General features: G+C 41.3%; 1 protein-coding gene across 2 annotated transcripts in view; it reads right to left on the reverse strand.

Moving 5' to 3' along the window:
• pex5lb (peroxisomal biogenesis factor 5-like b) overlaps positions 1-20749 on the reverse strand; it is a 137062-nt gene that overhangs the window by 18550 nt on the left and 97763 nt on the right. For both annotated transcript variants that reach the window (XM_041841508.2, XM_041841507.2), the window contains 3 exons: positions 20042-20129; positions 19696-19794; positions 5494-5610 (listed from right to left, as the gene is read on the reverse strand). In XM_041841508.2, the coding sequence (XP_041697442.1) occupies positions 5494-5610; positions 19696-19794; positions 20042-20129 (304 nt within the window). The remainder of the gene's footprint in view (positions 1-5493; positions 5611-19695; positions 19795-20041; positions 20130-20749) is intronic.

Consider the following 20749-nt stretch of genomic DNA (forward strand, 5'->3'; position numbering starts at 1 on the left):
ACGTAAGCACTACCCTCTGTAGTGCCTTGCGGTCGGAGGCCATGCAGTTGCCATACCAGGCAGTGATGCAACCAGTCAGGATGCTCTCGATGGTGTAGCTGTATAACCTTTTGAGGATCTGAGGACCCATGCCAAATATTTTCAGTCTCCTGAGGGGGAATAGGCTTTGTCGTACCCTCTTCACGACTGTCTTGGGGTGTTTGGACAATGATAGTTTGTTGGTGATGTGGACACCAAGGAACTTGAAGCTCTCAACCTGTTCCACTACAGCCCCGTCGATGAGAATGGGGGTGTGCTCAAACCTCTTTTCCTGTAGTCCACAATCATCTCCTTTGTCTTGATCACGTTGAGGGAGAGGTTGTTGACCTCCTCCCTATAGGCTGTTTCATTGTTGTCTGTGATCAGGCCTACCACTGCTGTGTCGTCGGCAAACTTAATGATGGTGTTGGAGTCGTGCTTGGCCATGCAGTCATGGGTGAACAGGGAGTACAGGAGGGGACTGAGCACGCACCCCTGAGGGGCCCCCATGTTGAGGATCAGCGTGGCAGATGTGTTGTTACCTACCCTTACCACCTGGGGGCGGCTGTCAGGAAGTCCAGGATCCAGTTGCAGAGGGATCCTGGTCCTCTGTAGCTCAATTGGTAGAGCATGGCGCTTGTAACGCCAGGGTAGTGGGTTCGATCCCCGGGACCACCCATACGTAAAAATGTATGCACGCATGACTGTAAGTCGCTTTGGATAAAAGCGTCTGCTAAATGGCATATTATATGATATTTTATATATTATAGTGATGAGCTTTGAGGGCACTATAATGTTGAACGCTGAGCTGTAGTCAATGACTAGCATTCTCACGTAGGTGTTCCTTTTGTCCATGTGGGAAAGGGCAGTGTGGAGTGCAATAGAGATTGCATCATCTGTGGATCTGTCGGGGCAGTATGCAAATTGGAGTGGGTCTAGGGTTTCTGGGATAATGGTGTTGATGTGAGCCATGACCAGCCTTTCAAAGCACTTTATGGCTACAGACGTGAGTGCTACGGGTCGGTGGTAATTTAGGCAGGTTATCTTAGTGTCCTTGGGCACAGGGACTATGGTGGTCTGCTTGAAACATGTTGCTATTACAGACTCAGTCAGGGACATGTTGAAAATGTCAGCGAAGACACTTGCCAGTTGGTCAGCGCATGCTCGGAGTACACGTCCTGGTAATCCGTCTGGCCCTGCAGCCTTGTGAATGTTGACCTGCTTAAAAGTCTTACTCACATCGGCTACGGAGAGCGTGATCACCTAGTCATCCGGAACAGCTGATGCTCTCATGCGTGCTTCAGTGTTGCTTGCCTCGAAGCGAGCATAGAAGTGATTTAGCTCATCTGGTAGGCTCGTGGTACTGGAAAGCTCGCGGCTGTGCTTCCCTTTGTAGTCTGTAATAGTTTTCAAGCCCTGACACATCCGACGAGCATCGGAGCCAGTGTAGTACGATTCAATCTTAGTCCTGTATTGACTCTTTGCCTGTTTGATGGTTCGTCGGAGGACACAGCGGGATTTCTTATAAGCGTCCGGGTTAGAGTCCCGGTCCTTGAAAGCGGCAGCTCTACCCTTTAGCTCAGTGCGGATGTTGCCTGTAATCCATGGCTTCTGGTTGGGGTATGTACGTACAGTCACTGTGGGGATGATGTCATCGATGCACTTATTGATGAAGCCAGTGACTGATGTGGTGTACTCCTTTATGCAATCAGAAGAATCCCGGAACATATTCCAGTCTGTGCTAGCAAAACAGTCCTGTAGCTTAGCATCTGCGTCATCTGAACACTTCCGTATTAACCGAGTCACTGGTGCTTCCTGCTTTAGTTTTTGCTTATAAGCAGGAATCAGGAGGATATAATTATGGTCAGATTTGCCAAATGGAGGGCGAGGGAGAGCTTTGTATGCGTCTCTGTGTGTGGAGTAAAGGTGGTCTAGAGTTTTTTTTTCTCTGGTTGCACATTTAACATGCTGGTGGAAATTAGGTAGAACGGATTTAAGTTTCCCTGCATTAAAGTCCCCGGCCACTAGACCCTCCAAGTGTGAGTTATAGACCAGTATGACCAACTTAATTGTGATGTAGAGGAGGGCTGTTAATGAGTTACGAAATAGTTATGACACTGAACTACACAATTTGATCCGTAAACTTTACCCTGAGGATTCAACCCTGTGGAGATCTTCATGCACCATTGACCTCAGTGAGAAGAAGAAGAAGACAAAGACGAAGAAGACGAAGACGAAGAAGAAGGTAAGTCCGGTGGGGGAAATGTCAGAAGCACACTTTTGAGAACAGCCACAATGATGACACTATGCTGTCATTGTAATGATGCATCGATTAAGATACCTAAATATGAGCTCTTGCCTAGCATGACATGAATGTGCTATAAATATGCTATGGATATATTTAATTAACCTTTAAATAATGTGGTTAGGACCTGTTATAACACGTTCATGAAATGCTTATAGATGTGTAATGAATGTGTTATGGATATGTAGTTAAAGTAAGTTGTTACCCATTATACAAACAAATTAGTATTTACCAGACCTGGGTTGAAATACTATTAATTGTATTTCAATTAGTTTAAAATACATTTTAAATTAAGTATTTAGACAAAGTTTCTTTGAAAATACAAGTAGTAAAATATTGGAATGTATTTGGAAAGTATTGACATGTATTTTAAAATACTCAAAAAACACAGAAAGGTGTATTTTCAAATACAAATATTTAAATACTATATGTACAGTGGGGAGAACAAGTATTTCATACACTGCCGATTTTGCAGGTTTTCCTACTTACAAAGCATGTAGAGGTCTGTCATTTTTATCATAGGTACACTTCAACTGTGAGAGACGGAATCTAAAACAAAAATCCAGAAAATCACATTGTATGACTTTTAAGTAATTAATTTGCATTTTATTGCATGACATAAGTATTTGATACATCAGAAAAGCAGAACTTAATATTTGGTACAGAAACTTTTGTTTGCAATTACAGAGATCATACGTTTCCTGTAGGTCTTGACCAGGTTTTTACACACTGCAGCAGGGATTTTGGCCCACTCCTCCATACAGACCTTCTCCAGATCCTTCAGGTTTCGGGGCTGTCGCTGGGCAATACAGACTTTCAGCTCCCTCCAAAGATTTTCTATTGGGTTCAGGTCTGGAGACTGGCTAGGCCACTCCAGGACCTTGAGATGCTTCTTACGGAGCCACTCCTTAGTTGCCCTGGCTGTGTGTTTCGGGTCGTTGTCATACTGGAAGACCCAGCCACGACCCATCTTCAATGCTCTCACTGAGGGAAGGAGGTTGTTGGCCAAGATCACGCGATACATGGCCCCATCCATCCTCCCCTCAATACGGTGCAGTCGTCCTGTTCCCTTTGCAGAAAAGCATCCCCAAAGAATGATGTTTACACCTCCATGCTTCACGGTTGGGATGGTGTTCTTGGGGTTGTACTCATCCTTCTTCTTCCTCCAAACACGGCGAGTGGAGTTTAGACCAAAAAGCTATATTTTTGTCTCATCAGACCACATGACCTTCTCCCATTCCTCCTCTGGATCATCCAGATGGTCATTGGCAAACTTCAGACGGGCCTGGACATGCGCTGGCTTGAGCAGGGGGACCTTGCGTGCGCTGCAGGATTTTAATCCATGATGGCATAGTGTGTTACTAATGGTTTTCTTTGAGACTGTGGTCCCAGCTCTCTTCAGGTCATTGACCAGGTCCTGCCGTGTAGTTCTGGGCTGATCCCTCACCTTCCTCATGATCATTGATGCCCCACGAGGTGAGATCTTGCATGGAGCCCCAGACCGAGGCTGATTGACCGTCATCTTGAACTTCTTCCATTTTCTAATAATTGCGCCAACAGTTGTTGCCTTCTCACCAAGCTACTTGCCTATTGTCCTGTAGCCCATCCCAGCCTTGTGCAGGTCTACAATTTTATCCCTGATGTCCTTACACAGCTCTCTGGTATTGGCCATTGTGGAGAGGTTGGAGTCTGTTTGATTGAGTGTGTGGACAGGTGTCTTTTATACAGGTAACGAGTTCAAACAGGTGTAGTTAATACAGGTAATGTGTGGAGAACAGGAGGGCTTCTTAAAAAAAAACTAACAGGTTTGTGAGAGCCGGAATTCTTACTGGTTGGTAGGTGATCAAATACTTATGTCATGCAATAAAATGCAAATTAATTACTTAAAAATCATACAATGTGATTTTCTGGATTTTTGTTTTATATTCCGTCTCTCACAGTTGAAGTGTACCTATGATAAAAATTACAGACCTCTACATGCTTTGTAAGTAGGAAAATCTGCAAAATCGGCAGTGTATCAAATACTTGTTCTCCTCACTGTATTTAAACCCAGGTCTGTTTGGTCCTAGGGGTATTTGAAATGTATATATAGAAAATTAGAGTGTTGTTCGATGCTGTTGACAGCAGCCATATGTTCAGATAAGAATTCAAGGACAAAAGCAACCCTCCGACATATGGAGGTCTTCACCATGGAGGATGTATAACCTATAAAAAAAAACGAATTATGATGCAAATAATAACATAATGTAATAGCAATATAAATATAACAGATTTTCTTCATTTTGGGGAATGGATGTTGATATTACATACCGGTATGTTTATTGTCATATACATTTTCACAATATATTTTGGCAGAATATGGTCGGGGCATTATGTGTTATGGTAGGTAGTTATTATTACCTATCAACTGGAGTGACAACTGCAGCATTATTTTTGACGAATAAATGTGAAACACAATCTTTCAGAACAATATTTTTAATAATTCCAGGAGGAAACATATATTGACTGCAAAGAAAATAATATGAGGTAAATGTATGTTTTTAATAAGACTGTTAAACCAATGGGGGGGTAGTTGTTTACTATTCCATTACTCCCCTTTCTCCCTCCCCTCTCTCTCGCTCCGTCTCTCTTCCTCCCTCTCTCTTCCTCCCTCATTATTGTGATCTCTCAACATTTGAGCAACAATCTGTTCCAATTGAGACAATAGAGGGAGATGAGAGAGAATTATAGATTAAGTATCAACCATCAGCGGTCTGTGTCATTTGAGGCAACACATCACTTTATCTCATGTTAGCTTTACACTACCTATACCAAATGAGTGCAGTTGTGGGATTCTTAGGTTAGTGATAGGTTGAAGATGAATTCAAGGGTTTGGTGATTACATCGAGATTACAGCTCCATGTTAAATCTTGGATTAGATAGCCTTGAGGAAGGGGTGGTGTTTTGTACCCTCGCTTGTGGTTTTAAAAGGTTAATTCTGGGAGTAATATCAGGGATTAGTATCAGGGATTATGGTTGGTAATTGCATCTCTTTGAATGGATAGACATTTTGTGAATAAATTCTGGGATTGGTGGGAAAGTTTAGGTAAATGATATTGGAACCTCTCCTGGGAGATTTTTCCAGATTAAGATTAGTGTTGAGGAAAGAAGTTGGTGTTGGATGAGTTTACCTTCTCAATTGGAGAGACGCTGGGTGGTATCGGGCCTTCATTTTCTTCCTCGAGCCAATTCCTGCGAGCCAGTTCCTCCCATTCTGCCTGCATTTTATCCCAGAACTCTGTGTCTGACTGATGAGAACAGAAGAGAAAGAGAGGTGTTGGAATTTATTTCTGCTTCACAAAGGCCCAATCTCATAATCATCAACTGGACATATCCCATTCCCATGGTCCTTGGTGACACCCTTATGGGATCTAATGGGAGCTGGATACTACAGGGTCATGTTCATTAGGGCACACTGTAGCAAACTGTTTCTCAACAGAACACAAATGTTTCATATTCTACAGATAGGATATCCCCGTTTCACTAATTATCGGTCTGTTTTCTTCCGTTTCATTCATATTGAAGACAACTCTGGTGTAAGCAATATGGTATAAACTCCACATAGCCTTCGGTGTATGTGACAATACATGTTTTAAATAAATACAATGCTAGTAAGAGCCGATAGGGAGGGTCAACAATTAAAGGGTCTAGAGAGGTAAAAGCAATGGAATAGTTTAGGATTGGGTCATTGGCTTTATGTACCATTCTCTTCCAAATCTTCAATGCGCTATTTCCACTATAACCACTATGGCTGTTCCCGACCCCAAAAAATCAATTAATTGGTAGATATTTTAAAACGTGTATTTTTCCATCTATAAACGTTTTAATAAAATCAACTATATGCACAGAGCTTGTCTGATGTTTAAGCACACTGTTTGATGAAATAATTAAGACACACAAATGACTCAGAGGGAGCCAGTGATCAAGATAAAAAAATCACAACCCTCCTACTCCTCCCGCTGCTGGCCTTCACAAATTCTGACGTTAAACACCTGAAGTTGCCGGTAAAAAGCTACATCAGGGGTTGGCAACCTTTTTCATGTGGAGTGCCAATTTACAATTTATCTTACAATTTCTACTGATCTGCGTGCCAGTTATGATTTTCTAATTAATTTTCGTGGAGCAGTTTAATTTCAATTTTAATAACATCTTAGTATCTCAACATCATTGTCATGTGGTTAATCTAAATTCTATCTAAATCGAAATGAAAATTATAGAAATCTAAAAGTTTAAATTAATCTAATGCAAGAGCACCTGCCTCTGCCAAATGAACACATTGTATGATAGCCTACACCGTGAGCCATTAGCAGCTAAATAACTTAAGAGCAGAACACAGAGATAGGCCTATATACCAATGCAAGTAACTTGTATTGCCAACTAAATAAAGCCAACAAATAAAAACATTTCAGGTAGAAAATATCCTGATCTAAATAAATATCCTATAAATCACATTGGCTACACATGGCAGTTTGTTCATGTTTTTTTAAATCGCATTCATCTCTCTACGCCGCCTGTCTGCAATGAACATGAAACATTGTTTCAACTATCAACTGGGTCCGGCCCATTGGATAAGGGCATGACATTTTTCCCTTTCACCCAGAGGCTGGGTGGTTATCGAAAGGGATTTATCTAATATATTGAGGAACTATTGTCATTCTCAATGGGATGTAAAAACAGACTTACTTTACTTGCTGTTTAATGAATGAATTTAGAAACTATTAAATTAAATAAACCAAAACTTGTTTCTCACAATTGTAGCATAGATTGTGAGCTCTGCAAACAACGTGTCCACTCCGACAATGAGAACAGTAAACGACGGTATAAATAATATAGCCTATTGAATGCATTAACAGAAATTACCGAAACCAAAGAAACTATAACAGCCTCCACTCTTCTCGGGAGGCTTTCCACTAGATGTTGGAACATTGCTGCGGGGACTTGCTTCCATTCAGCCACAAGAATATTAGTGAGGTAGGGCACTGATGTTGGGCGATTAGGCCTGGCTCAGAGTCGAGCGTTCTAATTCATCCCAAAGGTGTTCGATGGGGATGAGGTCGGGGCTCTGTGCAGGCCAGTCAAGTTATTCCACACCAATCTCGACAAACCATTTCAGTATGGACCTCGCTTTGTGCACGGGGGCATTGTCATACTGAAACAGGAAAGGGACTTCCCCAAACTGTTGCCACAAAGTTGGAAGCACAGAATCGTCTAGAATGTCATTGTATGCTGTAGCGTTAACATTTCCCTACACTGGAACTAAGGGGCCTAGCCCGAACCATGAAAAAGACCCAGACCATTACTGTGAGCTTGTGTGGCCTACCAATTTGTGGCTGAGCCGTTGTTGCTCCTAGATATTTCCACTTCACAAACTATGGAGACTGCATGGCTGTGTGCTCGATTTTATACACCTGTCAGCAACGAGTGTGGCTGAAATAGCCGAATCCATTAATTTGAAGGGGTGTCCACATACTTTAGTATATATAGTGTCCGTAATGGTTAATTGATAGACACTAACAATCAAAGGGAAAATAATTAACACAATTAAGGTCTGAAACAACGAATGCGCACGAATTGGCAGGAGAGATCGCATTTTGGAGAGAGACGTGCCTTGTGCATCTTAGCCACACTCCCCTTCTTCTTGACTCAACATTTAAAATGATACCCAAGACACATTATCTTCACACATACTGTAGGTCTAAGGAATACTCTCACAAACAGTGTCAGGTCCAAAGCAGTAGCTATTTTTAGGAAAAACCAATGCAATTTCGAAACAAATGCAATTTCACTTATTTTCATAATTTTATAAAATTGCTTGGCGTGCCAAGGCAAATACCCTCGCGGCACGCGTGCCTTACGTTGCCGATGCCCGTCTTAGAGTGATGGACTGTGCCATTCCCACGGCCTCCGCAATGGATTAGTCCACTGAGACAGACCCGAATCAGACAGGTGTCTTGTGAGCCGCTCGACAAAAAACATCTGTTGACCAAAAGCCTATCAACTAAACAATTGACCAGTCGGCTAAATGGGGTCAGCCCTAATATCCACAAACTTGCAAGGACCAAGCTACTGTACAGTGCATTTGGAAAGTATTCAGACCCCTTCACTTTTTCCACATTTCGTTATGTTACAGCCTTATTCTAAAATGGATTAAACATATTTTTTTCTTAATCAATACTATACCCCAGAATGACAAAGCAAAAACAGGTTTTTAGCATTTTTATTAAAAATAAAAAACGGAAATACCTTATTTATTTACGTATTCAAACCCTTTGCTATGAGACATGAAATGGAGCTCAGGTGCATCCTGTTTCCATTGATCATCCTTGAGATGTTTCTACAACTTGATTGGAGTCCACCTGTGGTAAATTCAATTGATTGGAAACTATTTGGAAAGGCACACACCTGTCTATATAAGGTCCCACATTTGCCATGAGGTCGAAGGAATTGTCCATAGAGCTCCGAGACAGGATTGTGTTGAGGCACAGATCTGGGGAAGGGTACCCCAATATTTCTGCAGAATTGAAGGTCCCCAAGAACACAGTGAGGTCGAAGGAATTGTCCGTAGAGCTCCGAGACATAATTGTGTCGAGGACTAATCTGGGGAAGGGGACCAAAAAATGTCTGCAGCTTGAAGGTCCCCAAGAACACAGTAGCCTCCATCATTCTTCAATGGAAGAAGTTTGGAACCACCAAGACTCTTCCTAGAGCTTGCCGCCCGGCCAAACTGAGCAATCGGGGGAGAAGGGCCTTGGTCAGGGAGGTGACCAAGAACCCGATGGTCACTCTGACAGAGCTCCGAGTTCCTCTGTGGAGATGGGAGAACCTTCCAGAAGGACAACCATCTCTGCAGCACTCCACCAATCAGGCCTTTATGGTACCAATCAGGCCTTTATGGTAGAGTGGCCAGACGGAAGCCACTCCTCAGTAAAAGGCACATGACAACCCGCTAGGAGTTTGCCAAATGGCACCTAATGAACTCTTAGACCATGAGAAACAAGATTCTCTGGTCTGATGAAACCAAGATTGAACTCTTTGGCCTGAATGCCAAGCGACACATCTGGAGGAAACCCTGCACCATCTCTACAGTGAAGCATGGTGGTGGCAGCATCATGCTGTGGGGATGTTTTTCAGAAGCAGGGACTGGGAGACTTGTCAGGATCGAGGGAAAGATGAACGGAGCAAAGTACAGAGAGATCCTTGATGAAAACCTGCTCCAGAGCACTCAGGACCTCAGATTGGGGCAAAGGTTCAACTTCCAACAGAACAAGGACCCTAAGCACACAGCCAAGACAACGTAGGAGTGGCTTCGGGACGAGTCTCTGAATGTCCTTGAGTGGCCCAGCCAGAGCCCGGACTTGAACCCGATCAAACATCTCTGGAGAGACCTGAAAATAGCTGTGCAGCGACGCTCCACATCCAACCTGACAGGGCTTGAGAGGATCTGTAGAGAAGAATGGGAGAAACTCCCCAAATACAGGTGTGCCAAGCTTGTAGAGTCATACACAAGAAAACTTGAGGCTGTAATCGCTGCCAAAGGTACTTCAACAAAGTACTGAGTAAAGGGTCTGAATACTTATGTAAATGTAATATTGTAGTTTTTATTTTCAATACATTTGCGAACATTTCTAAAAACCTGTTTTTGCTTTGTCATTATGGGGTATTGTGTGTAGATTGATGAGGGGAGAAAAACAATTTAATCAATTTTAGAATAAGGCTGTAATGTAGCAAAATGTGAAAAAAGTAATAGGTCTGAATACTTTCCAAATGCACTGTATATCCCTCCAAATGTCAAAACCGAATCCAAAGATGCAACTGCGTGTTTTGTTTGCTTGTGTCGACATGCTCGATTTGCATGCCCCCACTGGCCTCTGTCCAAGATGACACACTGCGACTTGAAAATCAGGATTTGAAAAAAAATCCATAATTTCACCCATTTACTGAAGCATATTTCTCCCGCTGCTAAATGTGGGTCTTGTCGGTTCAAATTAGCCTCAATAGATAGATACGCTATATTTGGAAAGAAGCCATTTACAATGGGAACAGAAGAAGCAAATACACTGCCAAATCTTCTGATTATATTTTTTAATGTAACCTTTTTTTTGACAGGGAGTCATGCTGAGACCAACATCTATTTTACAGATGAGCCCTGTATCAAACATACACATTAATATACACTATACACGAAAAGCAAAACACAAATCATATAAAATAAACGCATTCTTCAGTAAAAAGGTCCTCAATCAGCCATCTGAATTGCCCTAGAGTCACCAACTCTTCCAATTTTAGAGAGCTTTGGAGATTATTCCATAAGTAAGGTGTAACAAAACTAAAAGCAGATTTACCTAACTCAGTGGAGATCGAAGGGATCTCCAGAGTTAACCATCCCTGAGGCCGAGTCTGGTAGCTCATATGTATGCAGGAGGGCTTTATAAACAAAAAGAGTGCAATGCATCTACAAGACTTCAAAGAGGGCCTGCCTACTTTCTGATACAGAAAGCAATGATGTGTACTGAACCTGTCACCCAAAATAAAGCGTAGTGCGTTATGATAAACTGTGTCCAATGGCTTCAGCACAGTGGCAGCTGCATTCATATAAGCGATATCACCATAACCTATAACCGGTATGAATGTTAACTGAATTATTTGTTTTCTGCTATTTACGGTCCTATTCCTATCAAGGAAACCTGACTTAACACCATCAGAAGAAACACATTGTGTCCTGTCTGTCAGGTAGTTTTCAAACCAAATGCAGGCTGCCTGACCCAGGCCAATTTCAGACAGTCTACAAATTAATAATGGTGACAGGTCAAATGTCGAAAGCCTTCCACAGGCCTATAAAAACGGCATCACAATGCTGCCTTTTGTCCATGCAATTTACAATGTAATTTATCACCAAAGACGCAGCAGATAAAGTGCTATGACCTGGCCAGAAACCAGACTGATGGAGACTTAGAATATAGCTGGAAAATATCTTAGCTGTGTTGATAGAAGTTTGAAAATTTTTAGAGATCGGGTGATCATTATTAATGTCAGAGGGGTCACCACCTTTATGGAGAGGAAGCACATGGGCAGCCTTCCAGACCCTAGGGATAGCACTCAAGATAATTGTCAGGTTAAAAATGTGTCAATGATTCCACAATTAGGGGAGCAGAAAGCTGCAACAAGAAAGGATCAAGCAAATTAGCCCCAGTGGATTTTTTTTAGATCCATCTTAAGCAGGGTGTCTAGCACATCACAAGTAGAGAGAAAACAAAGATTCACTAGAAGTTGATGGATCTTCCATCATGCCAACTAGAGTCTGAGAGAGGGAAAAGCAGTCGATTGACTGGTCAGGGTAAATGTAACCACAATTTCTTTCAAATAAAAGGCCTGCAGAGATAACACATCGATTAAAAGCATCACTTATCTAATTTTTCTCAGTAAATATGCTAGACCCTGACAGCTTGCTTAGGCAGGGAGGGAGATTAATTTCCACGCTTTAGTGCATGAACTGTTTTCCAAAATTTAGACAGACCATCATCAGAATCTGAGATAGAAAGTAGCATTTCTTGATTGAGGAGGTGCATCTATTTCTCAATTACCTGAAAAGCTGGCAATCAGCTACAGAGTAAATCCTTGCAACAGATAAATGCATATTTTGGCTTATGGCCAAATCTATAACTAAAAGTTTTAAAAAATTGGGGATAGTGATATTTAGAGAACATGATGCCACAAGAGTTTATTTGACATACATGCCCCTCCCCCCTTTTTCAGTCTGTCACACCTGAAGATGTTGTAATCAGTAATGTCAATGTCCTTATCCAGGATCGAACCATTTAGTCAAGTCTCTGTGAGAATGAACATATCCGGGCTCATGTCATTTACATTTTAGTCATTTAGCAGACACTCTTATCCAGAGCGACTTACAGTTAGTGCATACTTTTTTTTATTTTTTTCATACTGGCCCCCCGTGGGAATCGAACCCACAACCCTGTCGTTGCAAACGCCATGCTCTACCAACTGAGCTACATCCCTGCCGGCCATTCCCTCCCCTACCCTGGACGATGCTGGGCCAATTGTGCGCCGCCCAATGGGTCTCCCGGTCGCGGCCAGCTACGACAGAGCCCGGATTCGAACCAGGATCTCTAGTGGCACAGCTAGCCACTCGGGAGCACTGCACCCAGATATCAAGAAGGTCGATCTTTGACATCAAACTTTGCACGTTGATATGCAACAGCTCAAGCCCTCTACGCGATTTGAAAACAGCAGGGGTATCCATATTTATGATATTTGAAGTATTAGCACTGGACGAGCTTACCACAGTGGGCTTCCCAAATGGGCTAACAGTGGAATTCAACTTTATGGTCACAAGATTATTACTGACAATACTGGGAATATGGTTATCTTTTGCAGTGATGATATTCACTATTCACGTGGTTGATTACCTAAATTTAAATGACATGTGTCAAGAGCAGTGGAGTTTAATGCAGTATAAATACAGCTTTTATCAGTGGCAGAACAAATTGTGATTTAGCCAAAGTAGGGAAAGTGGGCTCGCTATTGTCTGAATTTGTTCTCATCAGTCAGGTAAGAGGATTTCATTTGTTTGAGTTGACTGAACTGGAAGCGATTGGTGGCGCACAGGAATAACACACAGATCAAGAAAAAAAAGCAGTGGAACTGGCTTCGAGGTCCAGATTTGAATTTTAGAGGTCTATAGTTGTTAATGAAATGGGATGCATACACACATGGATGCACACATGAACACACACACGCACACACACACACACACACACACACACCTGGGACATTAATATGAGGGGATGTTATTCCCTGGTCAAATTAACTAACTCTTTATAATGCATTGTGAGACAAATAAAGACAACTCTATTCACAATTGAACTGAACCAATGGACTGATCAAGTGGAAAACAACATCACCTGCAGTAACATAACAGTTTGATAGCAAACAAAGAGGTCAGCATTTTTACAGCACTGTACATATGGCATGGCAGAACTGATATCATGCCCCCATTCAACTGAAAGGGGAGACACAAGGACGGAAAGGGGGAGAAGGTTAGGAGGAAGGTGAGGTGGAGAAGGTTGGAGAAGAATGAGGGCTCAACGGAGTAATCGAATACTTTGATGAAGTTCATTGTGTGCTTTGTTTCAGCTCCGATACCCAAACCTCCATAACATTTCCAGCTACTGGCTGTTGCAAGAGCTATAGATAGATATACAGAGAATCCTCAGATAATGCCAGTGTAAACTCATATACTGTATCTGACTTTTCTGTACTGTCTTATCGGTTTTGGCCTTTTATTCACTTAGGATCAAGTAACAATTTCCCATACAGATGGAAAGGGGATGAGAGGCGTACATTACATTCACCAGACATGGGTTCAAATAGTATCCAAAATAGTTGCACTAACCCTAACCCAATTACTATTTGAACCCGGGTTGGACAGTCACACATAAACAAATATCCATGCACACATAGCAAGATCTTTAAATATAACTTTAATATATCTTGAATAACCCAAATATTATACAAACAACTTTGCATGCATTTAAAGTATACTGTGTCATGCATATTTTGAGCTATGGTAATTTCTATATACTTAAATCCGAACTGGTTATCTAGCAGATTAGTAAGAATGGGTCACCCCGTGTTCAAGAACGTCCTTTTTCCCTTTATTCAGATTACAACCTCTCACTTTCGGTTATTTGAAAATGAAATAATCTCCAAAATATTGCTATTTTTAAAACAAGCCATAGAAAGTTGGTTGCAATTTCAGTTTAATCCACCAGAAAATAAATAACAAATATTACAACAAATATTATGGTATAATCTTTGTAGATTATATCATAAATAGGACTCGTGGAGTTATGTCACACATGCAGCTAACAAAAATATATAAGAAATGTCTGCTCTACTCAAAATTACAACCAACTAATTGCAGCATTACCGCAAAAATTGGAAGGGGGAGAAAGTAAGGAACTTGTCTCTTGGCCCTGCATTAAAGACCAAAATTGGCTAAAGAAAATTGTGATAAATAAAAAAGTATACCAGTTTAATTTAAGGACCAAAACATTTACAGCTGTGCCATACAGAATGCAAAATAGATGGGAAGACACAAAAAGACGTTGGATTCAAAACGTACAGTTTTTCAATTTGAATTATTATACAAAATTCTTGCAAAAAATAGAATGTTATATATATGGGGGATACAACCATCCCAGCTCTGCAACATTTACCTGGAGCTAACTCTGCAAATAGCACTTCTGGGTGATTTAAAAAGTCATAGTCAATCGATTAATAATATAATAATACTCATAGCAAAAATATTTATCTTTAATTTACAATATGTAGAATCTATGAGAATAGAAAGGTTCACACCTACTCATTCAAGGGTTTTTCTTTATTTTTAATATCAAATAATGACGATCAAATCAAATCAAATTGTATTGGTCGCATGCGCCGAATACAATAGGTGTAGACCTTACAGTGAAAATGTAACCATAGGCTACCGGATGACAACTTGTTTTTAACCAAGACAGAAGAATGTATAACTGACTTTCCCTAAAAAACATAGGTTCAGCAGATCCCCATATTGTATGGGACACTTTCAAATGTGCATTTAGAGCCTAAGCAATTCAATATTTATCTTTAAAACAAAAACAATTTAGGTCAAAATGGTTCATTTTAACAAAGGAAATAGAGGAACTTACAGTACAGATAGATACCAATAACAACTGTACCATAGAGGCACAGAATAAGGAAAAACCCAAAGAACAGGAAGAACTTATTCAAGAAAGATCAAGTGTAATATATTATCAAAATAAAGCGAACTGGATGGAATATGGAAAAAATGCACCAAATTATGTTTTTATCTTCAACATAGAAATGCTACCAAAAATAATTTACAGAAACTTGTTACAAATGAAGGAGTCATCCATGATTCACCAAACAATATTTTGAAAGAGGAAGCAAAGTACTTTAAGAATATTGTTTAATTTCAGTCTCCTCCATCGCCACTAACTGAAGTTAATTGTAAGGATTATTTTCTATTAATAGGTTCAAATTAACAGCTGTACAGAAACACTCATGTGAAGGCCAAATTACAGATGAGGAACTTATTGACGTAAAGCCTTTAAGTCCGGGAAAACTCCAGGGCTGGATGGCAGGTTTTTTTACATGGACGATACATTGGAGATAATATAAGACTGGAAACATTAGAGCTATGAAAAATCTGGGAAACCAGGCCTAGTAATCATAGCTGATTTTGAAAAGGCCTTTGATAAAGTACGACTACAATTTATATATACAGTGCCTTCGGAAAGTATTCAGACCCCTTTACTTTTTCCACATTTTGTTAGGTTACAGCCTTATTCTAAAATGTATTACATCGTTTTTTCCCCTCATCAATCTACACACAATAACCCATAATGACAAAGCAAAAACAGTTCTATAAAATGTTGCTAATTTATTAAAAATAAAAATCTGAAATATCACATTTACATAACTATTCTGACCCTTTACTCAGTACTTTGTTGAGGCACCTTTGGCAGCAATTACAGCCTCAGAAAGTATTCAGACCCCTTCCCTTTTTCCACAATTATTCTTTAGTTGTAGACACTACATCACCGCACTCCCTCTCTTGGTCCTCATCTTTGTAAGTCACCTTGATTTAGCAGCTGTGTATTTTATCAGTTTCTTTCTTAAAATATTTAGTGAACTCCATGACAATAGCTAAAGCAAGGGGCTATTAGCAGCACACAAGTAGACTACAAATGCATGCTAGGGTGGGCATGCCCTGAGCTCGTGAAATGAGCGCTACTGGAGCAAAATTGGAGCGGGCGAAAAGGCAGACGCTCCAGCCTTTGGGAACCTCGCTCCACGCTCCAGTCAAATTGGGCACGCTCCGCTTCTCACTCCGCTTATATACTCTGCCTTAGACCCACTCCAATTTGCATACCACCCCAACAGATCTACAGACGATGCAATCTCAATTGCACTCCACACTGCCCTCCCCCACCTGGACAAGAGAAATACCTACAGTATGTGAAAATGCTGTTCATCGACTACAGCTCAGCGTTCAACACCATAGTAACCTCCAAGCTTGGGACCCTGGGACTGAACACCTCCCTCTGCAACTGGATCCTGGACTTCATTGACAGGGCCGCAGTGGAGAGGGTCAAGGGCTTCAAGTTCCTCGGTGTCCAGATCATTGAGGACTTAACATGGTCCTCTCATACCAACACAGTCATGAAGAAAGTATGGTAACGGCTCTTCTCCCTCAGGAGACTGAACGATCTTCAGATCCTCAGCAACATTTACAGCTGCACCATTGACAGCATTCTGACTGGTTGTATCACAGTCTGTTATGGCAACTGCACTGTCCACAACCGGAAGGCCATACAGAGGGTGTTGCGGATGGTCCAGCGGATCATCGGGGGCGAGCTCCCAGCCATCCATGACGTACATGCCAGTAGTAATGAGGGCAAAAATCGTTACAGTTACATATCGGGATATTATTTTTGACGATATATCGTATCGTTTTGACAATATCACAATACTAATTTTGCTCTAGTTGTCTGTAGCTGCACCAAAACTCCAGTATTTTTCCTTCATAGCTTGTTCTCCATCTTCTTTTTAAATAGAGAGCCAATTTGTTTTCAGCACTTTTATTTCCATGACTGATCAAAACTCATTTTCTCATGGCTCTCTCTTGTCCCTCTGCAGCAATAGGTTTGGAACATCGAATCGCAATAAATCACAGTATTGAATCGCAATACATATAAAATCGTGAAAATCACAATACATATTGTACCGGCACCTAAGTATTATAATATCATATCGTGAGGTCCCTGGCAATTCCCAGCCCCAATGCCAGGCGGTGTCTGAGAAAGGCCTGAAAAATTGGCTCAGACAAACAGACTGCTAAACAGCTTCTATTGCTACACAACAATTTTCAGGTCTTGTTATAGATTTTCAAGTAGATTTTGATCAAAACTGTAACGCAGACACTCAGGAACATTAATTGTCTTCTTGGTAAGCAACTCCAGTGTAGATTTGGCCTTGTGTTTTAGGTTATTGTCCTGCTGAAAGGTGAATTCAGACAACCAGGTTTTCCTCTAGGATTTTGACTACTCTTAGCTCTATTCCGTTTACTTTTTATCCTGAACAACTCCCCAGTCCCTAATGATTACAAGCATACCCATAACATGATGTGGTAATCAGTAATGTGTTGTATTGGATTTGCCCCAAACATAACACTTTGTATTCCGGACATAAAGTTAATTGCTTTGCCAAATTTTTTGCAGTATTCTTTAGTGCCTTGTTGCAAACAGGATGCATATTCTTGAATATTTTTATTCTGTAAAGGCTTCCCTTTTTTCACTCTGTCAATTACAGTGTGGGAAAAAAGAATTTGATCCCCTGCTGATTTTGTACGTTTGCCCACTGACAAAGACATGATCAGTCTATAATTTTAATGGTAGGTTTATTTGAACAGTGAGAGACAGAATAACAACAACAAAATCCAGAAAAACGCATGTCAAAAATGTTATAAATTGATTTGCATTTTAATGAGGGAAATAAGTATTTGATCCCTCTGCAAAACATGACTTAGTACTTGGTGGCAAAACCCTTGTTGGCAATCACAGAGGTCAGACGTTTCTTGTAGTTGGCCACCAGGTTTGCACACATCTCAGGAGGGATTTTGTCCCACTCCTCTTTGCAGATCTTCTCCAAGTCATTAAGGTTTCGAGCCTGATGTTTGGCAACTCGAACCTTCTGCTCCCTCCACAGATTTTCTATGGGATTAAGGTCTGGAGACTGGCTATTCCACTCCAGGACCTTAATGTGCTTCTTCTTGAGCCACTCCTTTGTTGCCTTGGCCGTGTGTTTTGGGTCATTGTCATGCTGGAATACCCATCCACGACCCATTTTCAATGCCCTGGCTGAGGGAAGGAGGTTCTCACCCAAGATTTGACGGTACATGATCCCGTCCATCGTCCCTTTGATGCGGTGAAGTTGTCCTGTCCCCTTAGCAGAAAAACACCCCCAAAGCATAATGTTTCCACCTCCATGTTTGACGGTGGGGATGGTGTTCTTGGGGTCATAAGCAGCATTCCTCCTCCTCCAAACAAGGCGAGTTGAGTTGAGTTGATGCCAAAGAGCTTGATTTTGGTCTCATCTGACCACAACACTATCACCCAGTTCTCCTCTGAATCATTCAGATGTTCATTGGCAAACTTCAGACGGGTCTATATATGTGCTTTCTTGAGCAGGGGGACCTTGCGGGCGCTGCAGGATTTCAGTCCTTCACGGCGTAGTGTGTTACCAATTGTTTTCTTGGTGACTATGGTCCCAGCTGCCTTGAGATCATTGACAAGATCCTCCCGTGTAGTTCTGGGCTGATTCATCACCGTTCTCATGATCATTGCAACTCCACGAGGGGAGATCTTGCATGGAGCCCCAGGCCGAGGGAGATTGACAGTTATTTTGTGTTTCTTCCATTTGCGAATAATCACACCAACTGTTGTCACCTTCTCACCAAGCTGCTTAGCGATGGTCTTGTAGCCCATTCCAGCCTTGTGTGGGTCTACAATCTTGTCCCTGATATCCTTGGAGAGCTCTTTGGTCTTGGCCATGGTGGAGAGTTTGGAATCTGATTGATTGCTTCTGTGGACAGGTGTCTTTTATACAGGTAACAAGCTGAGATTAGGAGCACTCCCTTTAAGAGTGTGCTCCTAATCTCAGCTCGTTACCTGTATAAAAGACACCTGAGAGCCAGAAATCTTACTGATTTCTTATTACCATAAGTATTTATATATTCCTGCTACCAGTCCCCTTATCCTACTAGCAGTCACTTTTTATGTATAAACCCACCTCAACCACTCCACTACCCCTGCACATTGAATAATGTACTGGCACTGACATGTATATACACTTGCATTCTCGTGTTTCTTTAACTCTCATCGTAGTTCTTGTGTTTTTACTTAAAAAATGTATTCTATTTCCTATTATTAACTACTGTATATTATTATTATTATTATCACTGCATTGTTGGGAAAGAGCTTTCAAGGTAAAGCATTTCACTATTCTGTTTTACACCTGTTGTATCCTGTGCACGTGGAGAATAAACTTTGAAACTTGAAGATAACAGATCTGTAGGATGTTTTTTAAAGTTTTAGTCATTACCCAACTACTACTACCAGCAAACAAATACCTTAGATGTGTGTGTGTGTCTGTGTGTGCACGTGCACTTGTGTGTGTGTGTGTCTGTGTGTGCACGTGCACTTGTGTGTGTGTGTGTGTGTGTGTGTGTGTGTGTATTAATCTCTCACCTCTACAGCAGCCTTTGCCCTTACAAACTCCTCCTCCTGGGAATGATGTCTGCCCAAGACGTGACAGAGACTGGGCCGCACTTGTCGGGGTACTGGGTCCTGTAGGACACAGACGGCCACGCACACACACATAAGGTCAGCGAAAACCCTCACCTCTAACTGGGTGAGGGGTCACACTTATAATCCCAGAAGGCAATGGAGACACCAATATATCATTTAAAATAGCTTTTTTTACACCATCACACTTTGTGATAAAACTTGACCTGTATATTATTATTTTCAAGGAAGATACCATAACTTCACATACTTTTCTATAAGTATTCATGTAAATGGAGGTTGTATAGACCTTTAGTGCTGACATGTGGTCCTCCTCATCAATGCTATTGACTTCAAAGGAGTTTTTCACAGATGGATTTGTTTTAAACTCTGCTGACCTGGGGAGAAAGAAGGGTAAACATTTCTGGTATACAGTTGAAGTCGGAAGTTTACATACACTTAGGTTGGAGTCATTAAAACTTGTTTTTCAACCACGCCACAAATTTCTTGTTAACAAACTATAGTTTTGGCAAGTCGGTGAGGACATCTACTTTGTGCATGACACAAGTAATTTTTCCAACAATTGTTTACAGACAGATTATTTCACTTATAATTCACTGTATCACAATTCCAGTGGGTCAGAAGTTTACATACACTAAATTGACTGTGCCTTTAAACAGCTTGGAAAATTCCAGATAACGATGTCATGGCTTTAGAAGCTTCTGATAGGCTAATTGACATAATTTGAGTCAATTGGAGGTGTACCTGTGGATGTATTTCAAGGCCTACCTTCAAACTCAGTGCATTTTGCTTGACATAATGGGAAAATCAAAAGAAATTAGCCAAGACCACAGAAAAAAAATGGTAGACCTCCACAAGTCTGGTTCATCCTTGGAAGCAATTTCCAAATGCCTGAAGGTACCACGTTCATCTGTACAAACAATAGTATGCAAGTATAAACATCATGGGACCACGCAGCCGTCATACCGCTCAAGAAGGAGACGCGTTCTGTCTCCTG

Source organism: Coregonus clupeaformis, unplaced genomic scaffold, assembly GCF_020615455.1.
Source record: "Coregonus clupeaformis isolate EN_2021a unplaced genomic scaffold, ASM2061545v1 scaf0349, whole genome shotgun sequence".
Classification (NCBI taxonomy): Eukaryota; Metazoa; Chordata; class Actinopteri; order Salmoniformes; family Salmonidae; genus Coregonus; species Coregonus clupeaformis.